The 17,948-nt window shown below is 48.6% G+C and overlaps 4 protein-coding genes across 8 annotated transcripts; 1 reads left to right on the top strand and 3 right to left on the bottom strand.

Moving 5' to 3' along the window:
- Positions 1–304: 304 nt before the first annotated feature.
- On the top strand, positions 305–17,735 carry LOC111076672. Of its 5 annotated transcripts, none has more exons than XM_041593047.1 (24): positions 305–600; positions 1,829–2,265; positions 3,716–4,541; positions 4,608–4,700; positions 4,769–4,826; positions 6,863–7,002; positions 7,063–7,236; positions 7,535–8,692; positions 9,294–9,378; positions 9,446–10,274; positions 10,334–10,520; positions 10,589–10,700; positions 10,773–10,922; positions 11,030–11,080; positions 11,151–11,460; positions 11,534–11,671; positions 13,173–13,618; positions 13,692–14,283; positions 14,357–14,534; positions 14,604–14,797; positions 14,863–16,588; positions 16,649–16,873; positions 16,942–17,052; positions 17,128–17,735. In XM_041593047.1, the coding sequence occupies exons 2-24, from the start codon at positions 2,240–2,242 to the stop codon at positions 17,296–17,298; spliced, it is 7,980 nt and encodes a 2,659-aa protein (XP_041448981.1). In that variant the 5' UTR covers positions 305–600; positions 1,829–2,239; the 3' UTR covers positions 17,299–17,735. The 5 variants fall into 5 exon arrangements, with proteins under 5 accessions (XP_041448981.1, XP_022226244.2, XP_022226245.2 ...); XM_022370552.2 differs by having other exon boundaries at positions 305–456; XM_022370554.2 differs by lacking the exon at positions 305–600 and having other exon boundaries at positions 3,716–4,239; positions 4,315–4,541.
- On the bottom strand, positions 4,575–5,816 carry LOC111076681. Its single transcript, XM_022370565.2, has one exon. The coding sequence runs from the start codon at positions 5,712–5,714 to the stop codon at positions 4,911–4,913; it is 804 nt and encodes a 267-aa protein (XP_022226257.2). The 5' UTR covers positions 5,715–5,816; the 3' UTR covers positions 4,575–4,910.
- On the bottom strand, positions 5,708–6,325 carry LOC121404131. Its single transcript, XM_041593049.1, has one exon. It carries the CDS (start codon positions 6,254–6,256, stop codon positions 5,792–5,794), a length of 465 nt encoding a protein of 154 aa, XP_041448983.1. The 5' UTR covers positions 6,257–6,325; the 3' UTR covers positions 5,708–5,791.
- Positions 6,325–6,807, bottom strand: LOC111076682. Its single transcript, XM_022370566.2, has one exon. The coding sequence runs from the start codon at positions 6,776–6,778 to the stop codon at positions 6,335–6,337; it is 444 nt and encodes a 147-aa protein (XP_022226258.2). The 5' UTR covers positions 6,779–6,807; the 3' UTR covers positions 6,325–6,334.
- Positions 17,736–17,948: the final 213 nt, after the last annotated feature.

Raw genomic sequence — 17,948 nt, forward strand, 5'->3', positions numbered from 1 at the left:
GCACAGGTAATACCTTACGTTTTATACTTTGGCCGTTTTTGTTTGAACCCTATAATGTAAACAATCCAATGAAAAGGAGTTTTGAAAACTAACAAATCTTGTACAAAATTTATTGATGAAGCGGACAAAATTATTTTTTTAGGACTCAGAGTGCTAACTAACTAGTAATATTAAACCGAATATCAAAATCGAGAAATATCAAGGCATTTTGTCATGCCAGTCAGTCTATTTCCGGTATATTTTGATAATGACAAGGTATATTTCTGAGGGTCTGGCGGTATATTCGGTCGATAAGCCCGCGGTCACACTGGTCGTCGTGCGTGCTGAGCGCTAAAAACAATTTTCTCTGTTTTGCTGTAGAATATTTATTAATATCAATAAGTGCGCTGTTATTTCGCGTGCGTACATATATGGAATCAATGCGCCATCGTTAGTAGGCAACGATGCCCAGCGAAAGTAAGAAAGAACGATATGTATGATATGATATGATGCGCAGCTTGCTACCCGTTCCGTGTTCGTTGTCGTTTTCGGGTTGTGAGCTCACTCTGGCAGGGGCAATAAATAAGATTTGTTCATGTACTGCATATATACAACACATATGTACGTATTTACGATGAGTATGCACACATAGCTGTGTACCTAAAGTGAAGGTGATATATCAAAATGCAAAAGTCGGTTCGCGTGTGTGCAATGCTGGAAAATTATTACGGCCTAAGTTCATCTAAAAACGATCTCTAACCTATTGAACACATACATAAGGATACATATAGGGGCACGTACATACGCGCTGGCGCGCACACACAGCCACAAGTGAGTTACTGTTGGTGTGTTTGTGTATGATGACCCAACAGCAGCTCAGCAAAACAATATGGCTGCCACCGCCACTTGTTAGACGCGAATTGAAAGAAAACTCGTCGCTGTTTATCAAATTTCCATTAATTTACCCGTCGCCTGGGCTCTGATGCCGCCTTTCGCTAAAATCGAATTAAAACGATGTACGTACTGCAGTTCAAGAGTTCAATACTCAAACACAGAGGCACAGGCGCACACACACCCGCGCATCTAAATGTGTACTCACACGCGCACACACAGACAAAAATTTCACACAAAATGCGTTTGCGGCGATGATCGCACTCGCACCCCCACAAACACGTCTAGTGTGTGTTTGTATGTATACACATTTATTCAATTAAATATTTGCGTTTAATTATGAAAGGAGTGAAACTGCAGGGTTTGATTTAATTTTGTGTATACACGTTTGAGATCAGTGCGATAAGAGTGTACCCCGCTGTGATAATTTTCCCTCCCCTCGCCTCCCCTGAAAAGCAGTTAATTGAACAATCAGCTGTTTGCGATGATGAGAACATCAAATATCTGTACTTTAACGATTGTGCACTCTATGGATATTTCTTAAGGGATATATTCTCGCATGTATGTATATGCGTTTTGCGCCTGTCCATTCTGACCCATTAGTATTGTATTAGTATTTATTTTTTCGGCCAAAACTTGTTTTACCCCCAGCCCGATCCTCCCCAATCGGCGTCGGTCGTCGTCATTCGTTCGAGTGTTTCGTGAAAACTAGTCAGCAAAAAAAAAAAAAAGAAAAAGAGTACAACAACAAGAAAATAACAGAGCGCCAGAGCGCAGACGTTAACGGAAGTGTGAGAGTGAGCGGCGGGGGCAGGCAAGGAGGAGCGAAAGAGATGACTGTATTGAAATGAAAACAATGGAACTGCAAGGAGATCGTTGCATGTTCGTGGTCGTCCCTCCCTCTTCTCCACCCCCTCATAATGTGTGTGTGTGTTTCTATTTGTTTGTGTGTGTTTAGGTTGGAGTGAAAAGAAATATAGCGAAATATTATTACAAAAATGCAATAAAATCAATAATAATTATAACGGAAAACGGAAAACTAGACAAACAGCTGCAAAAAAACAGACAAACAGCCGCCCGAAGCCAGAAGTCAGAATCCAGAACTAGATCAAACCCAATTAAATTATCTTCGTGCAGTGAGTGCTCTGGAATAATTCCGAACAGTGCAGTGTACGTTTTTCGCAAGAACATATAAAAATAGCCACCACCGTTGTCGCGACCCTACGATTCAGCCCCCGGGACGTGCCGTGCTCCGAGGGCAGTTCCACCCCCGATTCTGGGGAGGAGTAGGAGGATCACCACCATTGACCCGCGTCTGATTGCAAGCTGAATTTTCAACCCACCAGCAGCCAGCGCAGGAATCAACCCTATGGATGACCCATCAATCAAGAAACGGTGAGCTAAAGCCCTAGCCTAGAATGAATGCCCCAGAATGCTGCTCACAGATGCTGTATTCTGATGGGAGACCCAAGCGGAGGAGATATCCACACATTACTCATACGCGTAGTTTGAATTGTGAAAAACGACGATAATTCTTTATCTCCGTAAAGTAATATATGTATAGTTCGATGTATATTTTCCTCCCCATGGTCGTATTCACTCTCGTCGTATCCAAAAGTATGACATATGCTCATATGGCATACACTCTCGTTCGTTCGTATATTATAAGCTTTGGGGGGACAGTGCCGTCCATTAATGACGAACCATTTTATTTGCTTAGCTAGATTAGTCGGTGGAAAACTAATGGGGCAAGGGAATCCAGATTTCAGCAGTCCGGGCTGCTTTTCTGATTGCTTTTGGCCATAGCTTCGCTCCAATGGGGGTTGTTTTTGTTTTTGGTTTTGGTGGTTCGTGGTTCAACCACATTCGATGACTTAATACCCCCCCGCCACATATAACAAAAACTAAAACTAAGGAGCGGCCAATTTTCACATTCTACTATTACCTTTATTTTGCTGCTGCTGTCTGGGGTAAGTTTTAGCCTCAATAGATATCGTTTTTGGTCAGTTGAAAATGAAAGGTTAGTGTGAAAGCGAACACCCATTGAGAGACAGAGCATATAATACATACATACATACATATGTATGCAAAATCAGTTAACTATATCGACTGCTAAGTTGGGATGGGGGGGTATGGTATGGGAATGAATGTGTTACTCAATTTGTTTGCCTGACATTGTGGGCCTTAACAGGTTTTACTGTCCCACTACTAGTCATCGTATCGTTTTGTGATGTGATGCAGTCAGACTTCCTCAAAGACCACCACCAATAGAGGCAGGGGGAATACGTTGTTGTATTATTGGATTGGCAGTGGGGGTCACTCCTCGGATCAGCGTTAAGGTAAACATTGGGTTTTATTTTTGGGTCTGCTATTCGGCTGCTATGGAAATATATCATAATTTTGTTTGATGGATTCGGCAGGCGGGAAATGAGATTTTATGGCAGTCCAGAGCAAAGGCACAGCCAGCAGAGATTCCATTCACATGCAAAACGATCAAATAAACATCAATTAAACTGTATCTATTCTCTGGGCTGATTTAATTTTAGCTCAATTAAAAGAGAGACCGAAACAAAGAACGGAAAGACAGAGGAAGGCAGGCAGGCAGTCGCTGGCCATGACTTTCGTTACATGTCGTTTCTGTGTGGTCTGTCTCTTCATTATCCACTAATCTTGCTAATCACAGAATGTCAATTGTTTGTGGTTCCGGTAACTGAAAGACCTTCGTCCACCATACACAACAACATACCAGATACAAGATTAATTAATCAATAACACTGCTTTGCTTTCCTTTTTGGGAATCCTTTACTAAACGATGCAACTATTCTCTCATTCCTTATCTTTGTAGGTTAATAGATTTGTGCACCGACGAACATGATTACGATGAAGTTCAGGAGCTGCCAGAAGAGTCAAGCATTCAGCAGCAGCAGCAGCAGCCCTCGGAGTCATCAGCAATCGCCACAACTAGTACAGCGAACGGTGGTAGCAACGCGGGAACGGGAACTGGAACTGGCACTGCCACTGCCACTGGAACAGTTGTGCCATCTGTGGTTGCGTCAACGGCAGCAGTTGTTGTTGTGGATTCAGTGCCAGAGCTGCCATCACCCAAACAGAAATCTGTGAAGAATTCAAAAAACAAACAGAAGCAGAAGCAGTTGGCGAATAAATCGAAAATACCCCGATCCCCATCGTTGGCAAGCAGTCTGAGCAGTCTGGCCAGCAGTTTCAGTAGCCACAGAGACAAGGATAAAGATAAAGATAAAGATAAGGACAAGGATAAGGATAGGGAGAGTCAGAGCAGTTCCGTGCCCCCACAAACACCGCCATTGCCAGCCGGCTACCAGCAGGCGAATAAACAGAGCCAAATGAATGGTGAAGCCACTGCTGGTGGCACAGCACCAGCCACACCCACAACCCACATTAATAATAATAATAATAATAATGTAGGAAACATGACCGGGGATAATCCTCTGCTTGGGCCTGCAGATCGCAGTAGCCTCAACCTGACGACACACATCGGGGGCACGGGCATGGGAAACCATCCCCAGACAACGACAACGGGCGAGGGCACAACGCCAGCGACGACACCAACGACGCCAAGCTTAGCATTACCAAAAAATTTTCAGTATTTAACCCTGACAGTGCGTAAGGATGAGAACGGATATGGGATGAAGGTGAGTGTGAAGGTGCAGCAGCCAGCTCTGTTTCGGATTCTGATTCGTTGTGGTTCTATCCTCCAGGTTTCCGGCGACAATCCAGTGTTTGTGGAGAGCGTTAAGCCTGACGGAGCAGCCCAGGTTGCTGGTCTCGTCGCTGGTGATATGATACTGAAGGTCTGTTGTGTGTGGTCTGTACCTAATATTGGACGGGAGTTGCTCATGTTTCTGGTCTCCACTTTCAGGTGAACGGACAGGAAGTGCGCCTGGAGAAGCATCCCACGGTCGTGAGTCTGATAAAAGGTTTGTAATCGCCCAGTGGAATATATTGCTCACGGGCTGTACATTTTCTTAGTCAATGCTGCCGAATTTTGAGAGTCGCTTGCGTCAGTCGCACTCTTTTGGATGATCACCAGAACCAGCAGCAGGGGGGTCAGGACAGATTTTGCACTTTTTCTTGGGCTTCGGATCGGAATGATGATTGGCGGCGGGGGGGCTTTCGGAGTTCGGCGGAACACTCGGACACTTGCGCTTCTTGTCTGCCCAGCCCGCCTCCTGCCGCTTCTTGCAGACGGGGCAATCGCACCGCGGCTTCTTGGGCATTCGCGGCTTGTAGATGAAGTCATCTTTGAATCGCTCCTTGCACGGAACCTGGGTCTTGGGACAGGCCTTGTCATTGCAGAACGACGATAGCGTCCCATCGTTGGGCACCAGGCCCGGGCTCGTCCGCTGGCCACACTTGCACTTCGAATCGGGCGCGGGCTTAATCGGCTGCACCAGGGGTCTCTCATCGATGTGTTTCTTGGAGATGGTTACCTCGTTCTTCGATCGCTTGGCCATAAAGTCGCTGTAATACTTGCGAATGCGCTCGATGAGGGAGCCAATCAGACCGGGCACCGCCTCCAGCCACTGCTGCATGAACGTGGGCACGGCGCTGAGCACCTCGAAGAAGGCAATCACCACCTGGTTGTAGTAGTGTACACCGGAGAACCTCCAGCTGCCGTCGGGCGGTGGCCGTGGCGCACATATTTTCAGCTTCCGACGTGCCTGCTCGGCATACGGTTCAATCTTCTCCGTGGTGTTGTTGTAGATCTCCTGCGTTTCATCCGCTGGTCCCCAAATGCCCAAACGTTTGGTGGCCACAACCAGCGCATACACGACGCCTGCCCGCACAACAAAGTCGATAATCATCCTGGCCCAAAATCTTGTTTCGAAATTTCTATTTTATTGTGAATTTGGATTAAGGATGAAGGGTAAAGGGTGGCCATCTAGACGGGCACACGTTTGCCGCATGTTATGTCGTCTTTGATCTTGGGCGTTCGGATTTGCTTGCTGTCCTCTCGGGGAATGCTGTTTTTTGAATCCAGTGGCTCCTCATAGAAGCATCCTCGCAGCTTCTTCTGAGAGCTCGAAGAGCTACCCTCTTTCTCCTTTGGCAACGCAATGGGTTCTTGCATTGTTGTGGCCAGGATGTCGTGGGTTTGCCTCTTGAACTGGGAGGCCCAGTCGGGCATACGGAGAGAGAAGTAGAAGCCACGCTGAATGGCCAAATTGCACTTGTAGGGGGCCACAAAGCTGCCCTCCGTGGACGACGAGAGTTCCTCGGCATCGAATGACGGCCTCTGGTCCATGGCATGTACTACGGGGGACAGTGACAGTCCCTTGGCGTCAACCGAAGACATCGCCAGTCCAGTGAACAGTCCACACATACGAGCTATTTTTTGAGAGGCCATGCTAATGATAATTTGGTACACTTTTACTTCTTGCCTGATTTCTGATGAATTATTGTGATGAGCGGTATGTGGCGTCGCCTACTTATCGTCTCCCTTGAACAACCGACAGATGCTGTCGCCCAAGTCGCTCGCCACACCGCCCCAAAAGGCGGGTATTTTCTTGAGAGCCCTCACTGTGTCGCTCCATGCGTCTGCGATGCTTTCCGAAAAGGGTTTTGGTGGCGGAGGCTCACAGATGCCGCCTTTAGTGCAATACTTTCGCTTAAAGTCGTCCGTCTTGCGCTTCAGATCCCGTTTATCATCCTCATCGAAGAGGATCTTCCTGCTCCCATCCTTGGCCAGCTCAATGGGAGCGGCACCTGGTGGTTCCTCCTGATTGCAGTCGACCAGTGCAGAAGCAGTGTCCGAGTTGCCCAACTCTTTGATGAATAATACGGTTCCAGCGAATCCCAATATCTTGAGAATCTTAACCATAAACATCTTTAATTTTGACCGTGGGATTTCCCGGGTTATCCGGTTCATTGTGGAATTTTTATATATATTTTATTTCGACAATTAACTCAAAGTTCCTTTTTCCCCCCACACCCTCGTTCGCTCCTTTTGCAGCCTCAACCATTGTGGAGTTGGCCGTGAAGCGGCAGAAGATGACGCGTCCAGCGTCCGTTGGTGTGGTGAGCACGCCCATGACACCGATTCTATCCGGAAGGGATCGGACCGCATCCATTACAGGACCCCAGCCGGTCGACGTAAGAACAGATTGGCGACGCTTGCAAGCTTGAATGATTGAATACTAAATTGATTTGCAGAGCATCAAGCGCCGTGAGATGGAATCGTACAAGATACAGACGCTGCAGAAAATGCTGGAGCAGGAGAAGCTGAATCTGGAGCAACTGAAGAGCGATCAGAACAATCCCAGCTACAAGCTGTCGGAGGCAAATATCCGTAAGCTGCGAGAACAGCTCCATCAAGTGGGAGCCGAGGTGAGTGCCCCCAAACAAGAGCAGGCGTCTGTCGGTCCGTGTGTTTTCCCCCCGTTCCCGGTTCTGTCGCAGGAAAATATTAAGCTAAGCTAATCCCAACCTCCCAACAAAAATCTAACCAAACTGCCAGCCAGACGTGGCGCGAAGCTGTCGCTAAATAAAGTAGAAAATGTTTTTGGTATGAGATTTGTGGAGCACCGAAGTAGCTTCGGATGTTATGGATGGATGATGGATGATACATGATCTCTCTTTCTTCTCTTCCATTTTGTGCTGTCTTAACGAACTGTCCTAACTGCAGGATGCACCAACAATTAAACTCCAAGCAGCCGCGAGCAACAAGAACACCGCATTACTAACGCCCAATCAAATCCAACACTTGTCTACGTCCGCCACTCACAACAATCCGCATCAGCATCAGCAATTCCATCATCTCCACAGCCACAACTATCAGCATCAGCAGCAACAGCAACAGCCACTGCCACAGCAGCCCCTAGCACACCACTCCTCACCCGCATTCCTCTCCCTACTGCCGCGTTCTCTCTCGTCCCTGTCGCTGGGCACACGCAAGAACCGGATAGACAAGGACATTGTTGCCTCCTCGCCGTTCAATAATACGGCGGACTTTCTGCAGCACCAGCGGATGCAGCACCAGCACCAGGCCGAGGCCATGTCCCAGTCAATGCACCAGCAGACATCCACACCGACCACACCGTTCTTCCATCCGCACCTGCAACAGCTACAGCAGCAGCAGATGCTGCAGCAACAGCTCCTGCAGCAGAATCGCTTCAAGGAGACGCCCAAGTCAGCTGCCGGCTCGAAGAGCAAGAATAAATTCCTTATCTCCAAGAGCCTAATCGAAGAGGATGTGCCGCCACCTCTGCCGCAACGAAACCCTCCCAGGCAGCTTAATCTCGACCTGAAGAACGGCAATGCATCACCACAGAGCGGGCATCTGGTGGCGCCCGTCTCCGATCTGGACAGAGCCACCAGTCCCCAGCTGAACAGATCGCAATTGGGCGGCAGCGGCAGCAACAGCAACGACAACAGTCCCAGCAGCAACGCCAGCAAGTCCAAGCGATCGAAGATCAAGACCAAGGCCCTGTCCGATCCAAAGATGTCCACACAAATGTTTCTGCAAATGGAGTCGGCGTGTGCCACCGGAGGAGCAGCAGGTGGGTCGCTCGAAGTGGACGGTGGACCGCCACCATTGCCCCCTCGACTGCCGGGCATGATGTCGGAGGATATGAGCCGCGGCAGCTGCCAGAATCTGGCCCAGCCCAACTCTCTGAACAGCGTTTTCAACTATCCTCTGGTGTCCACGTGCACAGCCGTGCAGAGCGACAACCTGAAGGCGGCCTTTCCGCTCTCCCAGCGGCCGAATATTGTCCAGCAGCTGCAGCAGCACCAGCAGCATCAGCAGCACCAGCAGCAGTTAAGCAGTGGCCAGGCCACAGCCGTAAGTAGCCAGCCAATCGATCGATCACCTCTGAAAAAAAAGCACTCGTAACTTTTAATCCTTCACTGCCTTTCTCCATCTCTCTAACATTTAACTGTGTCCCTCATGCTTTTACTTAACATACTTAAATGCAGGCCTGGTTGCTGCTAGCCAGGCCTGAAGCTTCATTCCTCTCTAGCCTAACCATAAACATTAACATTAACACTAACATTAACTTTACTTTGCTTTTGTGCTAGCCTGCCACTAACCGCAACCGCAACCGAAACTCACAAACACAATCTTTCGAGCACACACTCAACAGATATACAGATACAGATACTATCCATCGTACGTATGTATGTGTGTGTGTATATGTATGTGCGGAAATTGGAAATTATCTTGTCATTTATGTGGGCTTCTTTTTGTTTTGTATTCGAGACTTAGAATTTTGTTGGCAGAGTAACTAAATGCAGGAATAATTTGTATTATATATACGCTAGACGCGCATTCTTGTGCCACAATTTTGGGCTATGAGAAATGTTTAGATCATGGATAGCCTTCTCTTTTATTTTGTTCATATTCCAACACCCAATTTATACCTCCCTCGCCAACCCCACGACAGGCCCTGGGACAGACACCGAACCTGGGCAAGAAGAAACATCGACGCGTTGGCTCCTCACCGGACAATATGCATCCACGACATCCAGGTGAGATAATCCTTCGATAATCGTTGCCCAGAGGAAGCTTTAATTAATCTTTCCCAAAATTCTGCAGATCGTCTAACGAAAACCACTTCCGGCTCGTGGGAGATTGTGGAGAAGGATGGGGAGGTGACACCGCCAGGAACACCGCCGCCACCCTATCTGACCAGTTCGCACATGACGCTGCCAGAGGATCCGAACGAACAGTGCAGGGGAGCTGCCGGATCGGGCGGAGCTGGAATCTTCATTGAATCACATCACTATACGCCAATGGCAGGCGCTTCGTCGCCGATACCGACTTCCCTACATTCCAGCCATTCGATACAGGCGGCACAGTCGAACGACACACAGAAGGAGATCATCTCGATGGAGGATGAGAACTCATCCGATCAGGAGGGGCCCTTCATCGACGAGAACGGGCCGTTCAACAATCTCACACGGCTGCTCGAGGCGGAGAACGTCACCTTCCTGGCGGTGTTCCTTAACTATGTGCTGTCGAATTCGGAGCCGGCACCGCTGCTGTTCTACCTGATCACAGAGCTCTACAAGGAGGGCACCTCGAAGGATATGCGCAAGTGGGCGTACGAGATACACTCGACATTCCTTGTGCCGCGCGCCCCGCTCTCGTGGTACCGCCAGGACGAGTCCCTGGCCAGGGAAGTGGACAATGTGCTGCAGCTGGAATTCGACAAGGTGGAGATCCTGCGCACAGTCTTCCTGCGCAGCCGCAAGCGTGCAAAAGATCTGATCAGCGAGCAACTGCGAGAGTTCCAGCAGAAGCGCACCGCCGGCCTCGGCACCATCTACGGGCCGACGGATGAGAAGCTGGCCGAAGCAAAGACGGACAAGCAGCGAGAGCAAATCATCGACAAGTATTTAATGCCCAATCTTCAATTGCTAACGTGAGTTGCCATCCATCTGCTCGAGGAGTCTTTGATTCTATATTTAATTTGTTTTACAGCGAGGACTTTGAGAAGGATTCACCGACCGAGGATGTGCGCAAACTGGCCCTATGCTCGGCTCTATCAACGGTCATCTATCGCATTTTCAACACCCGTCCCCATCCGAACAGTATTGTGGAACGTGTGCACCACTTTGTCAGCAGAGACAAGAGCTTCAAGTCACGTATAATGGGTAAAAATCGCAAGGTGAGAGTACAAACACAATGGCTGAATGATCTTTTCGTAAATATGCAACATGTGATCCTCGTTTGTAGATGAATGTTCGTGGTCACGCATTGATTTTGCGTCAATACTATGAAGTGACGCACTGCAATCATTGTCAAACGATTATCTGGGGAGTGAGCCCCCAAGGATATCATTGTACAGGTGAGTAACTCTCAAATATTTTGTTCCCATTCCGAACTAATCCGGGCTAATACTTGCTCACCCCTTTTGTAGACTGCAAACTGAATATACATCGTCAGTGCTCCAAAGTTCTGGACGAGAGCTGTCCCGGCCCATTGCCGCAGGCCAAGCGGATTGCCCATAATGATAAGATTAGTAAATTTATGGGCAAGATTCGACCACGTACCAGCGATGTAGTTGGAAGTAAGTCCAAAATAATTATATATCATATTATTTAATATTTTAAAATTTAATTAATATTTAATATTTGTTGAATTAATTCATATTTTCCTTTTATTTCCATTCTTTAGATGAAAAACGCAGTCGGCAAGATGAGGACTTGGACGTTGACATGACGCCGGGTAAGTCTTGAACACTCTCGAGTCTAGTCGCCAGCCACTTACCTCTCCTACGCTCTCTCTGGGATTTCAGAGCGCGGTCAGTCGTCGATTGTGCGACAGCCTTCGGATCGTCGACCGGATGCAAATATATCGATGCGGTCGAATGGGAATGCCTCGTGCAACACCTCGGCGCTGAACAGCACTGACCTGCAGAGTTCGTTTCATGGCAGCAGCGCCAACGATAGTATTAACCCAAGTGGCGGCGCCATTTGCCCCATGGACCTGTCCACGAGTGTGGCATCGACGGCTCCATCGAGCAGTGGTTCGGTATCTGCCGGGCTGAGTGCGTTTGCCGAGCTGAATGCACCGGATACAGCGGAGAAGGATGCGCGCAGGGAACGGTAAATGGCACTACAACTTGATCTACTTTGACTCTATCTCTTTAACACGTTATCCTTTCGATCCTTCGCGCAGATACACCCAGAATCCGCAGCACAAGAGCGCGCCAGTGTCTGTGAATCGCTCGGAGTCGTATAAGGAGCGCTTGTCCAACAAAAGGAACCGCAACAGTCGCCGCAAGACCTCTGATCCAAGTTTGTCGTCACGTCCCAAGTAAGTTTTGGTGGCATCGATTTCACCGTCCCCCTATAACGATTACCTCTCTTCTGGCGCCCATTCCAAGGACATTGCCTGGCCGCTCCCTAAATTCTTTCAACTAAAACATTTATCTTTCTGTGTTCATGAGCGCCACTGTCTGCTGTCTGTTGTCTGGGAGCACAAGTAACCGGATATTAATTTTACTAATTAATGCGAATTGCGTCGCAATGCAATCAATATGGGACTCGGACTCGCCCTCGCCGTCGCACTCGCACTCCCTCCCACCGTCCCTCTTCCGCTGCTGTGTCGCTGCAAAATTTTCCATTCATTTTCCCCATTTGAAATTCACTCGAAAGGATGCGCTTTAATTTCCCTTTTTAATTAATCCAAAGTGAGGGGCCGTTCACTTCTGCTCCCTGTGTCCGAATCAAGATATAAATGCTGAGGGTATGCCTCAGGGCATTGGTCTAGCCTTGTTAGTTAGGGCATTCGGGCTTCGCTTCGACATGTTGGTCGGGACCGTCTACTTTTGTTTACGGCTACTATTAACGTATATGTATTTAGCTTAGCAGTCACTGTGGATAGTTGATTAGACGCCGCGCCGGCATTGGCATCGATTATATTGTCCGCCTCGCTTTCTGCAGCGTTATGTAGGCCACGCCAGGCCAGGCCAGGTCAGGCCAATCCCATCGTCAGTCCCATCCCATCCTGGCTACTCCTGGCCCCAGGCATCATCATCTCTCTCTCTCTCTCTCTCTGTCTTTCTCTCTACCCAACGTAATTTCATCGTTTCCTGTTGACAAACTGCATGAGTGACTGGACTGACTGACTGACTGGCTTCCACATGGTACAACATTTTGCGAGCAACACTCGCCGTCGTTGGTGGTGTCTTGTGTGCAGTGACTAGTGACAGTTGTCGTGTGGATTTTGACTCATCGTGGTTGCAGCGGCATACTCAAAATACAATAGATATAATATAGCACAATCTGAACAAACACGGAGATAATGGAACGAAATATACGCTTCAATCGGAGTAAAAGTTTCAAGACGACTCTTAACTGTAACTACAAGTAAATGGAATCTTTTTCAATAACCAAACAAACAAATAAACAAACATTCCTTATCGTATTCTGTGGCAAAACTAGTTAAATTATATTAATCATTCAGTTTAAAGAGTATTTTCGCTTCAAGTGTGCATCGAGTGCTTACAGAATTCTAGATCCAATTGGACGAGCTCAAGTGTATTTTTTATTGTTAAGGCCTGTGAAAACGGGACCGCAGCGGATAGCAGAATTCATCAAGCAAATCAAACTAAATTGGTTCGATTTGCAGCATATGCTTTTGTGAAGGAGCAATTAAATCAGGACCCGTTTAAAGTGTCTTAACTTTGTGCCAAAACAATGTTTTCCAACACTCAGTGCTCATGACAGTAGGGGTAGGGTAGTCTTACCTTTGCATCGATATAATGAGGGTACTCTATAATAATTTATGTTAATTTTTTTAAATTTATTAACAGCGAGGAACAACTGGACTTGGGCCTTTCGAATGCCAACTATGTGGCCAGTTCCAATTCTAGTCTCTCTTCAGCTGGCGGCTCTGAAAGTCCCAGCACTTCGATGGAACACTTTGCTGCAAGTGGTGCAGCTGGTGGGCTTGCCAGTGGAGCTGGAGTCCTGGCCATGTCAAGAGATTTGAGCCTGAATTCCTATTTACTCAGACAGCAGCATGCCCAGCAGCACTGTCAGCAGGACTCGTTTCAGGGCAGTGTGGCGCCCAGTGGTGGCAGCATTGCGTCCAGCAATTCGAGCTTTTGGAATGCCGGCCACCAACTGCCCCGGCAATGGAACGTCGAGAGCGACGACGAGGATGATCTCAATGATGCCGATTGGAGTTCAATGGTGGCGGCCGAAATGCTTGCAGCCCTCACCGATGCCGAAAAGAAGCGTCAAGAAATTATCAATGGTGGGTCTCGCAGAAAAGTGTACGGTGGCTGTGTAACAAAATTAATTAAATTTCCGCTCGCTTTTCCGCACAGAAATTTATCAAACGGAACGCAATCACGTACGCACACTCAAACTGCTCGACCGGCTGTTCTTCCTACCGCTCTATGAGAGCGGAATGCTCTCGCAGGACCATCTGTTGCTGCTCTTCCCACCCGCATTGCTGTCGCTGCGCGAGATTCACGGTGCCTTCGAGCAGCAGTTGAAGCAGCGACGCATCGAGCACAATCACGTGGTGAACCAAATTGGGGACCTACTCGCGGATATGTTTGATGGCCAGTCCGGGGACGTTCTGTGCGAGTATGCGGCACAGTTTTGTGCACGGCAGCAAATCGCCCTTGAGGGGTTGAAGGAGAAGCGGAACAAGGACGAGCAGTTGCAGAAGTTGCTGCGAAAGTCCGAGTCGCACAAGGCCTGCCGTCGCCTCGAGCTGAAGGACTTGCTGCCGACCGTTTTGCAGCGCCTGACCAAATATCCATTGCTCTTTGAGAATCTGCACAAGGTCACGGTTCGGGTATTGCCCGAGAATACCGACGAAGCGGAGGCCATACAGCGTGCCGTGGAATCCTCAAAGAGGATACTCGTTGAAGTGAATCAGGCCGTGAAGACAGCCGAAGATGCTCACAAGTAATTATATCATATCATATTATGTCTCATCAGAAACAATCAATCAATAACAATATTCCTCCCATTCGAATAGACTACAAAACATTCAGCGCAAATTAGATAGATCCTCCTATGACAAGGAGGAGTTTAAGAAACTGGACTTGACCCAACATCGCCTGATACACGACGGCAACCTGACAATGAAGAAGAACCCCAGCACCCAGCTGCATGGCTTGCTCTTCGAGAACATGATCGTGTTACTCACCAAACAGGCAAGTCCATTCGCAAGTCTATTTTATACACGGATAACCATTTTACACGTCCGATTTCTGTGCCCTTAGGATGACAAATATTCGCTGAAGAATCTGCACACCCCTCTGGTGGTCAACAATAAGCCGGTTAGCCCCATCATGAGCATTGATGCCGAGACATTGGTGCGCCAGGAGGCGGCCGACAAGTTTTCATTTTTCCTCATCAAAACAAAGACATCACAAATGCTGGAGCTGCGCGCGCCCAGCAGTTCCGAGTGCAAGACGTAAGTGCCCCAGGATTTATTTGCCCAAATTGTGATTTGATTTGAATTTTCTATTTCCTTTGCAGTTGGTTCAAGCACATCTCCGATGCGGCAGCACAACACTCGAAGCATCGCCCGAAGAACGCCTCCAATAGCCATGACACGAGCATCGGCAGTGATCCGGCAGTCACCACCATACCGCATTCCAACACCAAGGAGTCCCTGGAGCTGGCGTCTGAGTGCCCACAGCCAATGGCCGCCACTGCGACTGTGACAACGACACCATTGGCGCCATTGCTGCCGATAGCCACAGTCACGCCCGCACCAGCAACTAGTAACAGCAACGTCAGCAGCGGCAGCGGCACAGGTGGCGTACAGCTGCGGAATGTTCAACGAGAATCGGCGGGACCAAGCGACATCGATGCCGACTATGTCAACACGCCCAAGCAGCAGCGTCTTAGCCAGAACGAAGTTAACCGCTCCATGTCGATACGCAGCAGTGGCGATGGCAATGCTGGCACCACCAGCACGGCCAATGGATCATCGGACCAGAACGACGTCACTCTGCGCCACTCACGGTCTGTGAGGGAGACAGCCAGGCAGGGGGAATCGGCAGGCGAGGAGCGCAACTCGAGCTACGGGCTGGTGGGAGGCCACTCCAAGCGCGACAGTGCCAGCATTGTCTGCTCAAACAACTCGAACAACACGCGAACGCTGCTGATGCAGAGTCCGCTGGTGGAGCCGACAGCCATCCAGATCAGCATCAGTCCAGCACATACCGCCAAGCCGGTACTGACATCGGGCGAGAGACTGCGCCGCTTGGACGCCTCCATACGAGGCAATTTGCTGGAGAAGCAAAAGATCATTTGTGATATCTTCCGTTTGCCAGTCGAGCACTTCAATGAGATTGTCGACATTGCCATGATGCCGGAGGCACCCAAAGACAGTGCTGATATTGCGTTGGCCGCCTACGACCAGGTCCAGATCCTCACCAAGATGCTGAACGAGTATATGCACGTGACGCCAGAGCAAGAGGTATCCGCCGTGTCGACAGTGGTCTGCGGCCACTGTCACGAGAAGGAGAAGCTCCGCAAGAAGACGACTCTGGCTGCCTCGTCGCCCTTGTCCTCGTCCTCGTCCGCGTCGCCGCCTCCGCTGCCACCACCGAACAGACAGCATGCACAGGCGCAGGCACAAATACCCATTTCCAGGATGATGCCCAAACTGCAGACACTCGATCTTGAGGATGTGGCCATACACGAGGACGATGACGGATACTGTGAGATTGATGAACTGCGTCTGCCTGTTGTACCCGCAAGGCCACTGAATGCACCCACAACGCCATTGGCTCCGTTTAGAGCAGCTCCACCAGCGCCAACACCAACACCAGCATCAGCGCAAGCATCAGCCCCGGCTGAGAGCAGCAACTCCAATTCGGAGGTAAATAAACGACAGAGCACCCAAAGCACGGATGGTATTTGGGAGGAGTCCACGTCGCATAAGAAACAATCAGATTCAGAGGCCAAGAAGGATACTGACAGTCCTGCGGAAGCAGGAGAAACGGAGCCAGCACTGGAAGATAAGCAACAAAATACAAATGAACAAACGGAACAGCAGACGTCCACCGAAAAGGCAGCTATTGATGGCGAGAAAACTGAGGAAAAGCTTGACCTGGCAATGGCTGGATCACTCTCTGACAATGTGGCAGCGGCATCCGCATCTGTGGATGGATTGCATCAGAGTCAGAGCAGCGAAGAAACAGCATTAGCAACGAATGCAGCAGACAAGGAGCACGCCAGCAATGCAGAATCGGTAACTATTTACGATTTTTGTGTACACTTTAAAGTCACTGATGCGTGTGATTCCCTGCAGGTTCAGCACTTGACGGTCTCTATGGTCGATAGTTCGACACAGACCACCGAAGCATCGACTGAAGCAGAGAAATTAGCAGCTCCAGCAGCGTCTTCTGGGTCGGGCAGCAGCGGCACCTGTGGGCCGAATCGCATTCAGCATGCTAGTGTGCTGGAGCCCAGCGTACCCTGCCATGCCCTCAGCAGCATTGTGACACTACTAAATGAGCAAATTTCCATGCTATTGGTAGGTTCAGCTATTCTATAGATGAGTGAGATCATCGCCAATAATATATGATTTGATTTGCCATACAGCCAAAAATTAATGAGCGCGACGTGGAGCGGGAGCGATTGCGTAAGGAGAATCAACACCTGCGCGAGCTTTTGAGTGCGTTGCATGAACGCCAGCGAGTTGATGATGTAAAGGTATGTGCCAAATAGACATACAGTTAGATAGATGCCAGAGTTGAGAGAATGCCAATAATACGTTTCATTTGATAGGAAACTCCTTTTGATATTTCAAAGCTGATGCGTGCTGAAGAAGTGGAGTTTGATGACGATATTGACGCCATGTCCAATAGTTCCCTGACGCCGACACCCACACCGATACCGACAGCCTCCCCCGGTGGGCAGCAGCAGCCAAACTCTGACAACGGAGGCCACAAAGGTTAATGCATTTGCTGCGGACGAGGATGAGGAATAGGAGGATGCTTGGAAGCTTTTTCAGTTTTTTTTTGTTGTATAAAATACATATATTTGTTCTTGTTTTGCCCCCTACCACCCCCCACCACCAAGAGACGCACTGGGTCCAATTGAATTGGCGGCGTTGATGTTTTACGAGTAGCCTTCATAGAGCATGCCTTTTACTACTGTTAATATTGTAGCTACATTTGTTTTCTTAAATATTATATTCCACCAGATTTCAATAACACTCGAGTTAAGCTAATAATTGTCCTCGTAAAAACTAATTAAACACATATACTATACATATACTATATACATATACAGATATATATATATATATGCATATTACCTACTTAAATAATATGATGATATTTGCTAAATACACAATGTTTGATACATTTATAAAGAACAATCAAAATAAACGTAGTTATTCCGATTTATTACGAATTCAATGAAGTTTTCCAGCTGAAGATTCCTGGCAACGTCGAGACGCGAGAAAATGCGACCGCGTCACCATCGCTAGCCGACGCGTCGGCGACTAAAAATAAAGCAGCAGCGTCCCGATCGACACAAGTTACGCACGCAATTAGCCAAAGTACTTAGCAGAATGCTAGAAAGCTGCGACCGGCGACAGGGCT

The sequence above is a fragment of the Drosophila obscura genome, unplaced genomic scaffold (genome assembly GCF_018151105.1).
Source record: "Drosophila obscura isolate BZ-5 IFL unplaced genomic scaffold, ASM1815110v1 contig_186, whole genome shotgun sequence".
Lineage (NCBI taxonomy): Eukaryota > Metazoa > Arthropoda > Insecta > Diptera > Drosophilidae > Drosophila > Drosophila obscura.